This window comes from Salmo trutta, chromosome 25 (assembly GCF_901001165.1).
Source record: "Salmo trutta chromosome 25, fSalTru1.1, whole genome shotgun sequence".
NCBI classification, from domain to species: Eukaryota; Metazoa; Chordata; class Actinopteri; order Salmoniformes; family Salmonidae; genus Salmo; species Salmo trutta.
The window spans coordinates 26,036,864-26,054,033 of record NC_042981.1 but is presented as its reverse complement, the minus strand read 5'-3'; the positions used below and the strand labels follow the sequence as shown (position 1 = coordinate 26,054,033).

Sequence of the window (17,170 nt, the reverse complement as noted above, 5' to 3'; positions counted from 1 at the left end):
ATTATGATTGCCGTTATACAATACATAGCCTACTGCATATTACTCATGGCAGAAAAACATTCAACAAAACTGATTTAAGATGTCTTTGGTACATAATTGGTCTAGCCTATACTCAAGTTAAATAAATTCAAGTGATTGCCTTTGAGTGTGGTCTATTATTATGCATACTGGATGGACTGGTTACCTTATGCCAATGGTGGAAAAAGTACCCATTTGTCATACTTGAATAAAAGGAAAGATATCTTAATAGAAAACGACTCAATTGAAAGTCATCCAGTAAAATATTACTTAAGTCTAAAAAGTATTTGGTTTTAAATATACTTAAGTATCAAAAGTAAAAGTATAAATCATTTCAAATTCCTTACATAAATTAAACCAGGTGGCACCATTTTCTTGTTTTTTGCCAGGGGAACACTCCAACACTCAGACATCATTTACCAATGTAGCATGTGTGTTTAGTGAGTCTGCCAGATCAGAGGCAGTAGGGATGACCAGGGATGTTCTCTTGATACTTTTTGTTGTCAGGGAAAATGTACAAAGTACATTATTTCCTTACTATTGATATTTTTAACTTTACTACATTCCTAAAGTACAGATACCCCAAGTAGTACTTTAAAGTATTTTTACACCACTGCCTTATGCTACTCTCCAAAATGTCTATCGTCGAATCTGGAAGAGAACGTATAGTCCAAGGCAATGCTGTTTGTTCATTGATTGTGCACTGCGGCTTACAGTTAGCCTACAATTATACTGAATTTTGATTTTCAAATAGCCAAGTAAAATATATTTTTTAAATATTTTCATAATTAATTGGTTGACACATTACCTTTTTAGCTATACAGAATCTCACCACCTTGCGTTTCCATCTCATCTCTCCTTTATTTATTTAAATTGACAATAGTCTGATGGGTGAAAATATGATGAATTGATGAGAGAACAGCTGTGCAGCCTGAGGCATGGAAGCTTTTTTTTTGCATCTTTCTCAAATCATCAATAGCCTACAGTCGCACCATGCAGCCCTTATGTTTTTATTGAAGACATTCTAAGGTTTATCATTCACAACTAAAGTTGCCAAATTACTCTAAATCTAGCATATAGGACCTGTTTCAAATGATCAATTTTACACTCAACATAACCACTTCATATGCGCACTCGCTCCGTAATGGAAAAAATATCCCTTTTATTTTATTCCGCTAAGTTATATTATTTTATAGGAATATAATTGTAAATAATGGCACGGGACTTAAAGGCATATCTTGTCAGCTAAATGAACACGCCTAAAGCCTATGTCATGGAGCATAGCCAGATAACATACAGTAGGCCAACTTATATTCTGTTTTTCATAATGTGTCTTTAGACATGGCTAAAATAAATAATGGATTTATTGTGATGGTGTATATTAAATTGATTTTATTATACTTTTTTTTGTAAATTTATGTTCCAAAGGCACGCATCAGCGGCTTGTATGCGTGGAGGCCTGGAGATACTAAACGTGTTTGTTAATTAAAGGTCAATTACCGTGAGACCAGCAGTCTTTTGCATGACGACAACATGCTGACAAAATTTCATGACCGCACCTAACCTACCCAGACTAGGTTTGTGGGCGTCCTAGAGCAAAACAGGCATTTTCGTGAGAGACTCACCTTTCCATAGAGGGGTTGTTTTAGTGGGCAGCCCAAACTGTTCGGACGCTACAGACAGAAGACGAGTCCCAAGACGCTTGTGGCGGTCGTAGAGCAAAACGGAGAACACCATTGTGTTCGTGAGAGTCTTCTTTCCATAAGAGGTTTAGTTTATATAAACCGTTCGGACACTACAGCTGTGTTCGTGAGAAGACCGATTTTTGGGACGTCTCATGGTCTGACAAACACGGCTCTAGCTTTGGTAACCCTTCAATGCAGATGCGGAAGGGCGACATCGGTGGATAGAGACGCAGCCTCATGCGAAAAAAACCACATCTCTAGCGTAAACTGACAACTTTTATTTTTTCCTTATTACATTTCCACGCGGACTCTAGGGGGCTAAGTGACTCTAGGGGGCTAAGTGACTCTAGGGGGCTAAGTGACTCTAGGGGGCTAAGTGACTCTAGGGGGCTAAGCAATAACATAAATAATGTAATATTCACTTCAAATCATGCATTAAGTTCTACAGGTCTGTAATATAACCTTGCCTGTTCTCTGCAGCACCAACGAGGAGAGAACCAGCTACACTGGCGCCCTCTGTGGTCTGGGGTGGAACATCCAGTCTCAGGAGGCTGTCCTACCTGAACATGACATAGAGCTCGCCTTCGATGTCAAATTCGATGTAGAGGACATCACAGAGGTAGCTAACACCCTCGTAGTTCCTGCATCAGTCCATTCAAATCAATATTTATCATAAAACATGAGTGTCAACTTTCCACTCATAACCAGTGTGTTTTGTGTTGGATCAGATCAATGCGTTACGTGGTGCCATCAACCGTCTGGTGTGTGAGGGGCCCAACGGTTCTCTGCACCTGGGGCCTGACAGGATCAACAGCCTGCAGGAGGACTGCCGCGAACGCCTCGTCAGGTTATTTACCAAGTCACCCCCTCGGGAAGACCTTGTTCCTGTGTACTATGAGGAACCAAATAAATGGAACCAGGTATGGTTTGAATTCTTGGTGTAATGTTAATTTTCCCCACTTCAATCAAAACAGTCCTGATTTTATATAGAATGCAAGGCCCATACTTAACTATTTCTAGTGTTTAAACAATTATATTGAGCGTGTATGTGTGACTATTTTGTGTGCGTGGTGTTTGTGTACAGGTGGATCCCAGTCAGAAGATGGAGATTGTCCATAAGGAAGATGGAAAGAACAAAGGTGTCCTGTTCCAGCTACACCCTGTCACACTGCTCAACATGTGAGGCCATTCTAAAGCAGCAACCAGAAGCACAGCATGCTGTTGTTTTCACCTTGACTACGCTTATTTATGTTTTACAAGATTTTCTTATGGAACCCTCAGGGAGGACATTCTCTTTTGATAATTGTGGTATATATTTGGATCATTTTTGCACATGGTCCTGCCATGCTTCTCATGTCCTGGGTTTTTCTTTTTATTCAGCTTTGCTATTGCTGTGTTAGATGTTTGGAAAGTATAACTACACTATAATTTTGGAATATAAGTCATTGATATTCAAGGAATGGAACTCCTTTTCTTTTGTATAAATTAATCTGACTTAAAGTCAAGGTATGGTGCTAGCTTTAGTTCAGTGACCTGACAGCCAAGTTAAATTTGTCACCTCGGCATACAGGAAAGGGCTTCTGTGCCAGAAGGTGTCTGTTTGTTCAAATCACTGTGGATATTTATCCAGTGTTGTATGCACTCTGTACCATTACGAAACATAACATCTCGTATGTCCTAATATTTCTAACTCAAGACGAGACTGCCCTCGTCAAAACTTTTTTTGTCTTGGACCCTATTTTTAGTAATGCATCTGAAAAATGTTGACATTATACATCAAGGAACATTTATTTGTCTTCTGTAATTAAATACATACTGTAAGTGCAAATAGTTAGACCAGGGTCTAAGAACTACATTGAGTGTAGGTGAACATTACAAAGTTGGACAGTTAATTCAAACAAGCTAAATATCATCAGATACTCCTTGTCTTCATAGTAGTTGAACAACAGTACCTAAAACATATTGTGTGTAGTTATAGTTATGCAAAAAAAAAATACAATTACCACATCAAATTATTTTGTGCTTGAAAACACAAAGGAAATAATTTCAATATTTATATATATATTGACTATATATACTGAGAAGCCCCACCAGCTAACTCAGAAACATGAAGCAGTATTTAGCATTGGCAGCAGAGTATTTCTGTAGGCATATCGCTTTTTTTGTGCCAAACCTTAGTTTGTAAGTACTGAAGGAAAATAAAAACTAGTGGGAAAACTGCACGAAAGATACAAAATAATATTGACTCAAGGCTTGACTTCATGCGCTTAATAACAAGCAACACAAAATAAAAAATAAATTTTCTTCCAAATTGTGTACTTGTCTACCTAGACTTATCTTAAACATGGGTGATTTACTGTGTGTGTGTACCATTCTAGACAGTTTTGGGGGTCAAGACTTCTCCAGTGGTTGGTTTTAGAGAACACCTTCTAGATGACATAGTACTACCCCCAGATAATGACAAGGCTATCCAACAATGATCAAGCTGTCTGCCACTGAGTCTGAGCTGGACTCCACTGTTAGCAAGATGCAGGTCTACTCTTCCTTTCGCTTGGCCCCAGGGATCTTCGCCTGGATCCTGTCGAGACAAAACATCGAGGTCACCACTCTGATACAGTGTTAAACTTTTCTAGTTTGTATCAATATGAACATCATTCCAATCTATTTTATAGTGGGATGTTCCAGGGACTAGTGTGTTTATTCTCGAGTAAAAAAGGTCATAACTACTACTCACTTCCCCACCACAGAGTTCACTTGGGTCCGTATTAGTCCCACATATTGGTCAATCTGTGCCTGAGGGTGAAGAGAGAAAAACTATTTGGATTACATTAAAAAAAAAAATCTTTAACCCATTACTCAACAATATCAAAGTAGACCTAATTAAACGCAACAGTCGTTCTATAAATCTAATGGGTAGAATAAACCTCTTCAGAACGGCATGACTGCCAGAGTTTATAATTCTCTGTAATACCAACTACCCCACCGAAGACATTCTTTAAAAAAAAGTATGCTCTGTCATAAGACTTTATATGGGCAAATAAAACTCTGAATAAAAAGGAACGTTTTAGATCTTCCTAAATCTGAGGGTGGTTTTAACCTTCCAGACTTGGACTTGTATCAACTCACCACCCAGGGATTTTACTTGTCACATATTGTTAAATGCACTAAAGAGTAACAATGGGTACATATTGAAGATGCACATTATTGTCCCAAAAATATTTTTGTGTGTATTTTCAAAGGATTAAGCTAAGAACATTAAACTTCATAGTTAACACTATAACAACAGGGAAGAAAATGAAATGTATTCTACAAGAACCAATATCACTCCCTAAAAACACAACCCTATGAAACAATCCTTGGATAGCTTTTCAGAATTAACAATTGGAACCTAGACTTAAAAATAACTGATATTCGCATAAAATGGAGGGAATGTTGGAACATAACTAACGAAATTACAGTTAACTAAACTGTATGCTTAATCCAGTATATTAATATAATATATACAATTTACTACACAACAGCAGAGTCATGTCGTAAGTGTAAAACTAACAATGACTATAACATTCCCAGAAGGCATGGATTATTAAATTCAAAAGTTATGGTCAGAGTTAGAAAGGTGGCTGTCAGAAGTATTACAATGTACATGTATTTACTTTTAATCCGTCTGCATATTTCAAGACATGGCATATGAGGGTGCAGTGAGATACCTGATGGGTTGGATGATACTTTTCTTGTCAATCCTTTTGAAAAACTGAACTGGAAATCAACCAATCCTCCATGGTTAACACAATGGAAAGGTCAAATGCTTTATTATCGAAATGTTTAAAGAGCCCGGGTGACAGAGAGAATCAAAATGGTACAGTTTGAGGACATATGGCGGAGAGTGTGCGGGCGCTGCAGATGGGCGTGTGAGTCTGGGCACGTGTGATGTTTGTATGACTATGTTTGTATGTGTGTTTTGTATTGTAAAAAAAAAAGTACATGTACAGTACATGTGTTCTAGAGAGTGAGGGGAAGTTCTTACCTGGTTTTTCTCATAGACAATGGGCATGCTGAACATGGACACCACGGCTGTAGGGGAAGAGAGTGAGCGCGTGTTGAAGCAGTTTGACCTGGAGTGTCCCCCTGGGAATATTCTCATGTACACATTGTGTCAACCAAGCCCCAGTTCAGAGACTTAACAATAATATGAGATCACGTCTTCAGTTGTGAATGAATCCTTTGAACAAGGCCCTTAATGAATTGACCTCTGGAATTTAATCTGGATTTTTTTAGAATGCGACTAATCCTAATCTAGGAAATTGATTGTTTTTGCTCAAAAGGGCAGAACGATCAATAATCCACTGTGATACAGAATTGATACAGATTTCAGTAAAACTCTTACTGGTTCCATGAAGAACCATATGTGATGAGGCCACCATCAGGCTGTCTGAGTTGCTCTTGTCAGGTCATGTTTCCCTGCTCCACAGCGTGTGTTCTCACTGTGTTGGGTTAACCATTGACTGACACTGGGGTACTGTGATGCTTGCTTATTACAGCCCACTCCCCTGATTATAGTACATACTCAGATTGGCTCTGTGATGGTGTAAATGGAGGTTTCAATATGATTAATTATATTACATTTTATAAAATGTTAGACAGCTGAGACAAAATACAGTATGAGCTGTATGTCAGGCTGAACATGGTGTGCAGTAGAGAGGTGCAGAGCTGAGTATAACAGCTACAGTAGCCAGTCGTAGAAGGATCCTCACCCAGAATAAGCAGAGTCAGGCCATTGAAGAGAGCACCCACGTAGGTCAGCAGCCACATCAGGACAGCAAACTGCAACCCAGGGTAAAAACATTTAACTATTGGCACTGCTTAAACAAACCCACCCCCACAATTTATGGTATGTGTATATGATGTTTGACTGAAGGTATGTCATAATAAAATGATTTGATGTTTTAAGTGTAACTTAATGTTTGACAGCAGGAATAGTACTGAGATGACATATGTTAAAGAGTGTAGTGTTGGTAAGATGGTTGTGTCCACCATGTCATTATTATTATTATGTTTTTTACCCCCAATTTTGTGATATCCAATTGCGATAACCGGCCGCCCTATGGGACTCCCCGTCACGGCCGGTTATGACACAGCCTGGGATCGAACCCGGGTCTGTAGTGACGCCTCAAGCACTGCGATGCAATGCCTTAGACCGCTGCGCCACTTGGGAGACAATGTCATTATTTTAAGCCCAGAGGTGAGAATGAGGCTGACCTTCAGTGAGTCGATGAGGTCCTGGACCAGGAACAGCCTACGGAGCTCCTTCATACAGGTGTTGGAATAGAGCAGAGCCTTGTCAGCATATTTACCGATCTGATCCTGGGACAGAGAGATCTCCACCTCCAGATAAGATCTGTAGGGAAGAAGTTCAACAGACTATTAGTGTCCAGGCTAAAGTGGCATTGCAAAAAAGATGAGTGAATGTTTAAATGTCAGATTATTTAATGTGCTGAGTAAACACAGATCCTGTATCCTCCCTAACTCACTTGAATGGGTGCCCTTCATCGGTCTTCTGCACGGCCTGAAGCACAGACTTGTAGATCCTGAAGCTGATGGTGGCAGAGAGGGCGGCCAGGGCTAAGTAGGCTCCCACACTGACCACACTGAACTGGGTCAGAGAGAAGAGCAGCAGGAGCACGCTGCCAAACACAGCTCCAGACTGCTTCACATTCCTCCAGTAGAGCAGGTCAATTGCTGGGGGGAGGACAGAGACAGGAGAGCAGAGTTAGGATCCAGTGTTAGATCCAGCATTACACACTACAGCAGGGATCCCCAACTGGCGGGAATGAATCTGAATTTGGCCCCCAAATTTTTTTGGGGGGGGACATAAGACTAAAAACACATCAGTTCCAAGTGATTTTAATCTTGTAAATCTGTTCCAAAGTATTCCCACGCATTATAGAAAGAGATGTGATCGTACACAAATGTAAACAAGGTTTTAAATGTTTGTTTTAGTCAAATATCTGTTGGGCTTCTTGCGGTCAATTTGCAGTCTACAAATTATTTGTAATTATGTTCTGGCCCCCTGACTATTCGCTCAAGAAATAAAATTGTCCAGAAGCTGAATCTAATTGATGAACCCTGCACTACAGTATGACCAAGACCTATGATTACAGAGACCGCATGATGACCCATCTGTGGGGTGACTGGGGTCACCTCAACATTACAAAGTATGACCCAACCGTAGGGTCACCCCAACATGACCCAGTATGACCCAACCGTAGGATCACCCCAACATGACCCAGTATGACCCAACCGTAGGGTCACCCCAACATGACCCAATATGACCCAACCGTAGGGTCACCCCAACATGACCCAGTATGACCCAACCGTAGGGTCACCCCAACATGACCCAGTATGACCCAACCGTAGGGTCACCCCAACATGACCCAGTATGACCCAACCGTAGGGTCACCCCAACATGACCCAACTGTAGGGTCACCACAGAATGACACAGGGATAGAATAACCACAGTGCTCAATAGTTTTTATTTATTTCACCTTTATTTAACCAGGTAGGCAAGTTGAGAACAAGTTCTCATTTACAATTGCGACCTGGCCAAGATAAAGCAAAGCAGTTCGACACATACAACAACACAGAGTTACACATGGAGTAAAACAAACATACAGTCAATAATATAGTAGAAAGATAAGTCTATATACAAAGTGAGCAAATGAGGTGAGATAAGGGAGGTAACGGCAAAAAAGGCCATGGTGGTGAAGTAAATACAATATAGCAAGTAAAACACTGAAATGGTAGATTTGTAGTGGAAGAAAGTGCAAAGTAGAAATAGAAATAATGGGGTGCAAAGGAGCAAAATAAATAAATAAATACAGTAGGGGAAGACGTAGTTGTTTGGGCTAAATTATAGATGGGCTATGTACAGGTGCAGTAATCTGTGAGCTGCTCTTACAGCTGGTGCTTAAATCTAGTGAGGTAGATAAGTGTTTCCAGTTTTAGAGATTTTTGTAGTTTGTTCCAATCATTGGCAGCAGAGAACTGGAAGGAGAGGCGGCCGAAGGAGGAATTGGCTTTGGGGGTGACCAGGGAGATATACCTGCTGGAGCGCGTGCTACAGGTGGGTGCTGCTATGGTGACCAGCGAGCTGAGATAAGGGGGAACTTTACCTAGCAGGGTCTTGTAGATGACCTGGAGCCAGTGGATTTAGCGACGAGTATGAAGCGAGGGCCAGCCAACGAGAGCGTACAGGTCGCAGTGGTGGGTAGTATATGAAGCTTTGGTGACAAAACGGATGGCACTGTGATAGACTGCATCCAATTTATTGAGTAGGGTATTGGAGGCTATTTTGTAAATGACATCGCCGAAGTTGAGGATCGGTAGGATGGTCAGTTTTACGAGGGTATGTTTGGCAGCATGAGTGAAAGATGCTTTGTTGCGAAATAGGAAGCCAATTCTAGATTTAACTTTGGATTGGAGATGTTTGATGTGAGTCGAAGGAGAGTTTACAGTCTAACCTAGGTATTTGTAGTTGTCCACATATTCTAGGTCGGAACCGACCAGGGTGGTGATGCTGGACGGGCGGGCAAGTGCAGGCAGCGATCGGTTGAAGAGCATGCATTTAGTTTTACTGGTATTTAAGAGCAGTTGGAGGCCACGGAAGGAGAGTTGTATGGCATTGAAGCTCGTCTGGAGGGTAGTTAACACAGTGTCCAAAGAAGGGCCAGAAGTATACAGAATGGTGTCGTCTGCGTAGAGGTGGATCAGAGACTCACCAGCAGCAAGAGCAACATCATTGATGTATACAGAGAAAAGAGTCGGCCCAAGAATTGAACCCTGTGGCACCCCTATAGAGACTGCCAGAGGCCCGGACAACAGGCCCTCCGATTTGAGACACTGAACTCTATCGGAGAAGTAGTTGGTGAACCAGGCGAGGCAATCATTTGAGAAACCAAGGCTGTTGAGTCTGCCGATGAGAATGTGGTGATTGACAGAGTCGAAAGCCTTGGCCAGGTCAATGAATACGGCAGCACAGTATAGTGTTCCTTACCACGTCTACGTTGTGATATCCTTTACAGCAGTAATCCCAGTGTACCCCAGGCAGTTAGGTCAGATAACCTCAGAGGCCCCTGACGTGTGGGATTTTGCTCTAACCTATGTTTTATTGCGTTTGATTGAGCTGTCGATTAAACGGAGGAGTCAAAGAGAAAACCTTTCTATCCTGCTTCTTTTTGCCTATATATATATATATATATATATATATATATATATACACATACATACATACTACTGTTCAGAAGTTTGGGTTCACTTAGAAATGTCCTTGTTTTTGAAAGAAAAGCACATTTTTTGTACATTAAAATAACATCAAATTGATCAGAAATCCTGAAAGCATTTCACTGTAAGGTCTACACCTGTTGTATTCGGCGCATGTGAGTAATACAATTTGATTTGATCTGATCTATGGATTTCACATTACTGGGAATACAAATATGAATCTGTTGGTCACAGATACCTTAAAAAGTAGGGGTGTGGATCAGAAAACCAGTCAGTGTCTGGTGTGACACCATTTGCCTCATGCAGAGCAACATCTCCTTTGCATAGAGTTGATCAGGCTGTTGTTTGTGGCCAGTGGAATGTTGTCCCACTCCTCTTCAATGGCTGTGCGAAGTTGCTGAATATTGGCGGGGACTGGAACACGCTGTTATACGCGTCGATCCAAAGCATCCCAAACATGCTCAATGGGTGACATGTCTGGTGAGTATGCAGGCCATGGAAGAACTGGGACATTTTTAGCTTCCAATAATTGTGTACAGACCCTTTTGACAACATGCTGAAACATGAGGTGATGGCAGCAGATGAATGGCATGACAATATGCCTCAGGATCTCATCAACGTATCTCAATGCATTCAAATTGTGTTCGTTGTCCGTAGCTTATGCCTGCCCATACCATAACCACACCGCTACCATGGGGCACTCTGTTCACAACGTTGACATCAGCAAACCGTCGCCCACACGACGCCATCTGCCCGGGTATAGTTGAAACCGGGATTCGTCGATGAAGAGCACACTTCAGTGTGCCAGTGGCCCTCGAAGGTGAGCATTTGCCCACTGATGTCGGTTACGACGCAAAACTGCAGTCAAGTCAAGTCCCTAGTGAGGACGTCGAGCACTCAGATGAGCTTCCCTGAGGTTTCTGACAGTTTGTGCAGAAATTCTTCGGTTGTGCAAACCCACAGTTTCATCAGCTGTCCAGGTGGCTGGTCTCAGACGATACCGCAGGTGAAAAAGCCAGATGTGGAGGTCCTGGGTTGGCGTGGTTACACGTGGTCTGCTGTTGTGAGGCCGTTTGGATGTACTGCCAAATTCTCTAAAACGATGTTGGAGGTGGCTTATGCTAGAGAAATGAACCTTCAATTCTCTGGTAACAGGTCTGGTGGACATTCCTGCAGTGAGTATGCCAATTGCACGCTCCCTTGTGTGACAAAATTGCACATTTTACAGTGGCCTTTTATTGTCTCAGCACAAGGTGCACCTGTGTAATGACCATGCTGTTTAATCAGCTTCTTGATATGCCTCACCTGTCAGGTGGATGGATTATCTTGACAAAGGGGAAATGCTCACTTACAGGGATGCAAACAAATTTGTGCACAAAATTTGAGAGAAATAACCTTTTTGTGCAAATGGAACATTTATTTTCTTTCAGCTCATGAAACATGGGACCAACACTTTACTAGGCAAGTCAGTTAAGAACACATTCTTATTTACAATGACAGCCTAGGAACAGTGGGTTAACTGCCTTATTCAGGGGCAGAACGGCAGATTTTTACCTAGTCAGCTCGGGGATTCGATCTAGAAACCTTTTGGTTACTGGCCCAACACTCTAACCACTAGGCTACCTGCCATGTTCAGTATACATCCAATTCAATGGTGTCTTAAAAGACTGGCGCCATGTCCTGCTATTTATGGTTTTTGGGCATAAGACTCAGTATGTTTTCAGCCCCCAACAAAGATGGCAGAGGTTTGTCACCCCTGGATTAAGCCTGAGTCAGTGTACCGTTCCAGCTCAGCTCAAGTGACCCCCACAGCCCTCTCCTGTGTTGGCTGGAAACACAGGCTTGTTTCCATGAGAAAAGTGTCTGGTTCACCCACAGTTGTGAGCCAGCTCCTCCACATCCATTGACTGTGGCTCAGTGTACATTCATGTATTTCAATGTTCAACTGTTGATGTGACACCTGCAAGCCCTCTGTTTTACGAGGAGGAGGAGACGAAGCCTGTTCCAAAGAGTTTGTGCTCCTGTTCCATAGAGGAGTGAAAACCTGCTGCGTGCTCTGGGTGTCTTCTCCTTCCTCCCTAAGCCCTCCTGTCTGCCCAGCCGCCTTCCTGCTCTAATTTTAGCTGTGGAGCTGTGAGCGGCAGAGATGGCCATCTTTATTTTCTAACAGGCATCTGCGGATGCCAAAAAGGTGTTCTAAAACTGGGTGCTGAAAGGACTCTAATTTTACCACCACTGACCCTCTCGTCTTGTGAGGGAAGGGTGCACATTTTGCCATATCCCCATAATCATCCGCCCAAATCATCAATACTGAGCTTCCCTTCTCAATAACCAATACGGACTGACCTCTTTCCCTGTAATCAATAACTACTCAATAAGGCTGGATTACCACCCCTTCATCTATAATCTTCCATTTCTATCTGAGTGCCACTCCCTATAAACCCACTGTCACTAGTCAGAAACTCACTCTATGATTTGCCATTTATCTACTGTGTTGCTTAAAATGGAGATGCAAAAAAAGAATAATTCACACACGCACCAAGCGAAGCAGCCGTAAAACAGACAGGCAGGACAGCAATGCCGGAGAGACTTGACATACAGCAGCATATGTGCATTGTGATCTGATCTACAGATTGCACAAAGAGAGAAAAGCTTTAGCTAGTGCAGTAGAAGCGTGTGTACTGACCTGCGGCTCCCATGGCTGAACAGGGATAGAGGCAGCTGCTTTATCCACAGACAAAAGGAGAGCATGAAGGGGGAGTGGCCACAAGCACAGGCTAGTAGTCATTGGTCTGGGGGAGGGTTAAGGGGATGGGTTGCCAGAGACCTGAGCTGGGATCCAGCACACACTAGTACACACACCCTCTCAGTGAGCTCTTTTAAGACTGCCAAGCAAGGGCAAAATTAAAGTGACTATCTTATTCAAAATGGTGGATGGGTATCTCCCTCCACCAGACAGGAAGATGGAATTCTTTCCGATCATTTATTCTCTTATCTATAGCCCGCAGCAGGTGACTTCATTGGCAGTATACCATCTACTGAGTGAGTTTCTCAGCAGATCTGTAACTTCTGTGAGGGTGTTATATGACCTTACAGTGAGGATGAAAGATGCAGGCTGAAATGCACTGCTCTATTAAAATGCTTCAGCTCTGTGAGGATCTGGTGAGCACCTGCCTGATGCAATTACCATAGCTACGGTGCTGCATTTTCTCCCCCTCCACTCACAGATAGAGAGGAGGAAGGAGAGAGAGTGAGAGATAGATGGAGGGAGAGAGCAAAAGCACTCCCTGGGGAACTGAGACAGATTCACTTGCTCTGAATATGTGGAATGAGGGACACGTAACGTGTCTACACCGACACACCCAGCCTTTATTGTTCAACACAAAAGGACAATGGGACGGTTTAACATAGAGGCAGGAAGCCGTCAAAACAACAGACACATACGTCATGGACATGGTTTCTAAACGCTGCTGATAGAATCTGACACGGTTTAAATACCATAATAAAGGCTTATAGTTTGATGGCTAATAGTTTAATGGCTAAGTTTGATGGCTAAGTTTGTGTTGTCATCTAAAATGCCAATCGTTGAATCATATTACAAATCATGCAACTGTCTGGAACTAGCCTACATTTTCTTTTACTGACAAAATACCGCCACCCGAGAGAAAAAAAAACGTGTTTTAAAAAACGTGTTTTGCTTATTCTTATCAAGGAAGACTATTGGTGAACAATACCGTTTTCAAACTAGATGGTAATTTTTCATGAAGTAAACATTTTTTATCTGGTTAAAAGTATTTTTGTGGTAGTTGAACCAATTGATTGGTTGAAACTATTTCTGTTCTGATTTCAGATCTGGGTCGCAGAGAAGTAGACTAATATTTAATACACTAACTTGTTAGGAAAGTGGTCAAAGTAGTGGATGTGTCAAAAGTTACATTAATTACTAATTGTGTCATTGTTAGAATGTGCTCCCCCTGTGCTGTAGTTAACAAATTCAACGTTTCAAGGCAGTCAGTGGGACGTTAGCCTACTACAGTTGGGTGATATTGCGATAGCGTCGTCTACTGACGATGATTGACAGCCATAGTCGATGGTGATGACACAGTGATGTGACAGATGATGGTTAAGCCTTTTAACTTTACTGGCGCTGCGCAGTGAGGAACGGCGCCTCGCGGCACACAGCTGGGGAACACGCAAGTGACATTCCCGAGTAATTTGCCTATTCCTATTTTCTAAAGCCTATTTAAATAAATACTTTTTCTTATATACAGAGCGCAAGAGAGAAATGTAGGCCAGACAGAGAGAAGAATTCCACCAAAGCAGCGCAAAAGGTCCAGTCAGAAAATATTGTTTCTCTCTCTCTCTGTCGGACACTCCTTGACTTTCTTGTGTCTAGCTGTAAAAAAAAAAAATGGGTTGCCTATATTCCCCTCTCTTTCCATTCGATAGGCTATAAATATGACTTTGGGCTATAGGCTACACTTTCATCATTTTATGCATGGCTTTCTCCCGATCAAACAATGAATGTAACAGAGTTCAATCTCAAAGAGTTATTTGTATAGCCTAGAAATGTAAAAGGTAGCCAGGGTAATAATGAGAGAAAACAAACAATATCAATAGCCTATAGAAAACATCTAATGAGCAGTTTAATAAAGTTTAACCTTATTAAGAGATGATCCATGCGGACCGGGAAAAGCCCTCCACGCGAAGTTGAAAACCAAATGGCCAATAACCTATCCTCCTACTAGGTCTATCATAAAAGCTTTAAGACGAGTTAAAGATATTTAGCTTATTTCCCAAATGTTCTAGCCTAAGAAGGTGTTGTCCTAAAGTTGCCACTTTCAAAAATAACAAGAATGAAAGTCTATAGCCTAGGCTATTCTTAAATCACAGCTTTATAAGTGATAGTTTGTGCTATTATACTATTATTTATTTATTATTTTACAATTATTTTATGAGGCAAATAAATCCATTATTATTCAGTTCTGAACGTGGTAGACTGCCTCTATCCAGCCCATGATGTTAACCTAACTCACTACGATAACATGCTGCTCCCGCGTTGCAAAATAAATGGACACATACATGTGATTCAATCATTGCTTGTGCGTAGCCAGGCGGCGCTGCAAGTCCCGCCTTTCCTATCTCCTCATTGGTTTTTAGGAGCATATCCCACGTGGGTGATTGAAAGATGAACTGAGGTCCACACTCCAATCCATTCTGTAGTGGTAATGCACCTTCAAGTTGGTTGCCAACCTCCGTATGAAGTCCAAAGAAGAAGCCTGAAGGAGGAGAGATCACTAGAAACGAACTCGGTTTACCATTTTATCTGTGGATTAATTGTCAGAGTAGAGGACCTTGACCTGCATTTCAGGTAAAATAACAACCCAATGTTTATTTATATCCCAGGACAAATTAGCTAGCAACAGCAAGCTAGCTAGTTAAATTTCCATAAATGTTTGCTCATCGACCTGTCCCCAAATGAATAGAATTGGTTCAGAGTTCGTTTTGATATTTCAACCATCTGGTGTCGGGGGACGTTGCTTATCAGACTGTCACCGCTCCGTCATGTGTGCGACACACACCTATTCCATGCTGAAGCTCCTCCACCAGAAAGGAATATTATAAAATATTTGCCTGCACTTAGCCTCGGCCCAGGCTTTCAACAACATTATATGTCATTATGATTCGTCCAGTTGTAGCATTCGATTTCGTGCTATAGTGTAACGTTCGGCGTCTGGTGACGAGGAAGCGGACCAAAACGCAGCTGGGAGCGAATACATGTTTATTCAACAAACTAGAATTAAACATGTACACAAAATCAAGAAAAATGCCGATACGTTACTTGCTCAAAAAAAAAGAGACAACAACCCACAAACATCGTGGGGGGAAAGGAACTTAAATGTGATTCCCAATCAGACATAACTAGCGACAGCTGTCTGATTGGAAATCACCCCGAGCCCAACATAGAAATAAACCACAAAGAAAGGCTATAACAAAACATAGAAAATAAACCATAGAAATACCACACCCTGACCAAAATAGCAGAGTTCCCCTGGTCAGGGCGTGACAGTACCCCCCCTCCAACGGTGCGTACTCCCGGCGCACCAACCTAAAGTCTATTAGGGGGGGGGACCCGGGTGGGCGCCTCACCCTCGGTGGAGGCTCTGGCCCCGGGCGTGTTTCTCCCCCTGCCTCCACCCTAGCCCTACCCCTCTGGCCCGGACTGGACCACGGTGGAGCGGCATGCTCAGGCTCCGGAGCGGAGCCGCCGACCGGAACAGGACTGGTCACCGGTGGACCGGACAAAGGCCGTGCCGGACTGTGGACACGCGCCGTGGGCCTGGTGCGGGGAGCAGGGACGGGCCGGACTGGACTGGGGACACGCACCACTGGCTTGGTGCGGGGAGCAGGGACGGGCCGGACTGGACTGGGGACACGCACCACTGGCTTGGTGCGGGGAGCAGGGACGGGCCGGACTGGACTGGGGACACGCACCACTGGCTTGGTGCGGGGAGCAGGAATGGGCTGGACAGGACTGGGGACGCGCACCACTAACCTGGTGCGGGGAGCAGGGACGGGCCGGACTGGACTGGGGACACGCACCACTGGCTTGGTGCGGGGAGCAGGGACGGGCCGGACTGGACTGGGGACACGCACCACTGGCTTGGTGCGGGGAGCAGGGACGGGCCGGACTGGACTGGGGACGTCTGGCCACTCCGGCAGTTCAGCGCAGTCTGGCCACTCCGGCAGTTCAGCGCAGTCTGGCCACTCCGGCAGTTCAGCGCAGTCTGGCCACTCCGGCGACTGTTGACTGGCGGGCAGCTCCGACGACTGTTGACTGACGGGCAGCTCCGACGACTGTTGACTGGCGGGCAGCTCCGACGAATGTTGACTGGCGGGCAGCTCCGACGACTGTTGACTGGCGGGCAGCTCCGACGACTGTTGACTGGCGGGCAGCTCCGACGACTGTTGACTGGCGGGCAGCTCCGACGACTGTTGACTGGCGGGCAGCTCCGGTGACTGTTGACTGGCGGGCAGCTCCTGCCCCGTCAAACAGCCCTTGTGCCCCCCCCTAAAAAATTCTTGGGGATGCCTCTCGGTCTCCCTAAACTCTTCCATCGCCCTGGAAATGCTCCTCCTTAACTCGGCCCATGTCCATCCTTCCTCTTCGTTCCTCTGCTGCTTGGTCC

General features: G+C 43.5%; 2 protein-coding genes across 9 annotated transcripts in view; one reads left to right on the top strand and one right to left on the bottom strand.

Annotated features, from left to right (window-relative positions):
- The window catches only part of LOC115162250 (ATP-dependent RNA helicase TDRD9), a 37,786-nt gene extending 33,772 nt beyond the window's left edge, over positions 1–4,014 (top strand). For all 6 annotated transcript variants that reach the window (XM_029713384.1, XM_029713381.1, XM_029713385.1 and 3 more), the window contains 3 exons: positions 2,184–2,322; positions 2,432–2,623; positions 2,788–4,014. In XM_029713384.1, the coding sequence (XP_029569244.1) occupies positions 2,184–2,322; positions 2,432–2,623; positions 2,788–2,886 (430 nt within the window). In that variant the 3' untranslated portion in view covers positions 2,887–4,014. The remainder of the gene's footprint in view (positions 1–2,183; positions 2,323–2,431; positions 2,624–2,787) is intronic.
- rtn1a (reticulon 1a) overlaps positions 3,467–17,170 on the bottom strand; it is a 51,826-nt gene continuing 38,122 nt past the window's right edge. For 2 of the 3 annotated variants that reach the window (XM_029713387.1, XM_029713388.1), the window contains 6 exons: positions 7,232–7,439; positions 6,960–7,098; positions 6,455–6,524; positions 5,728–5,774; positions 4,438–4,496; positions 3,467–4,281 (listed from right to left, as the gene is read on the bottom strand). In XM_029713387.1, coding sequence (XP_029569247.1) covers positions 4,239–4,281; positions 4,438–4,496; positions 5,728–5,774; positions 6,455–6,524; positions 6,960–7,098; positions 7,232–7,439 — 566 coding nt within the window. In that variant the 3' untranslated portion in view covers positions 3,467–4,238. Of the gene's footprint in view, positions 4,282–4,437; positions 4,497–5,727; positions 5,775–6,454; positions 6,525–6,959; positions 7,099–7,231; positions 7,440–12,666; positions 12,695–17,170 lie in introns of those variants that run through there. The other variant, XM_029713389.1, reaches the window with a different exon arrangement.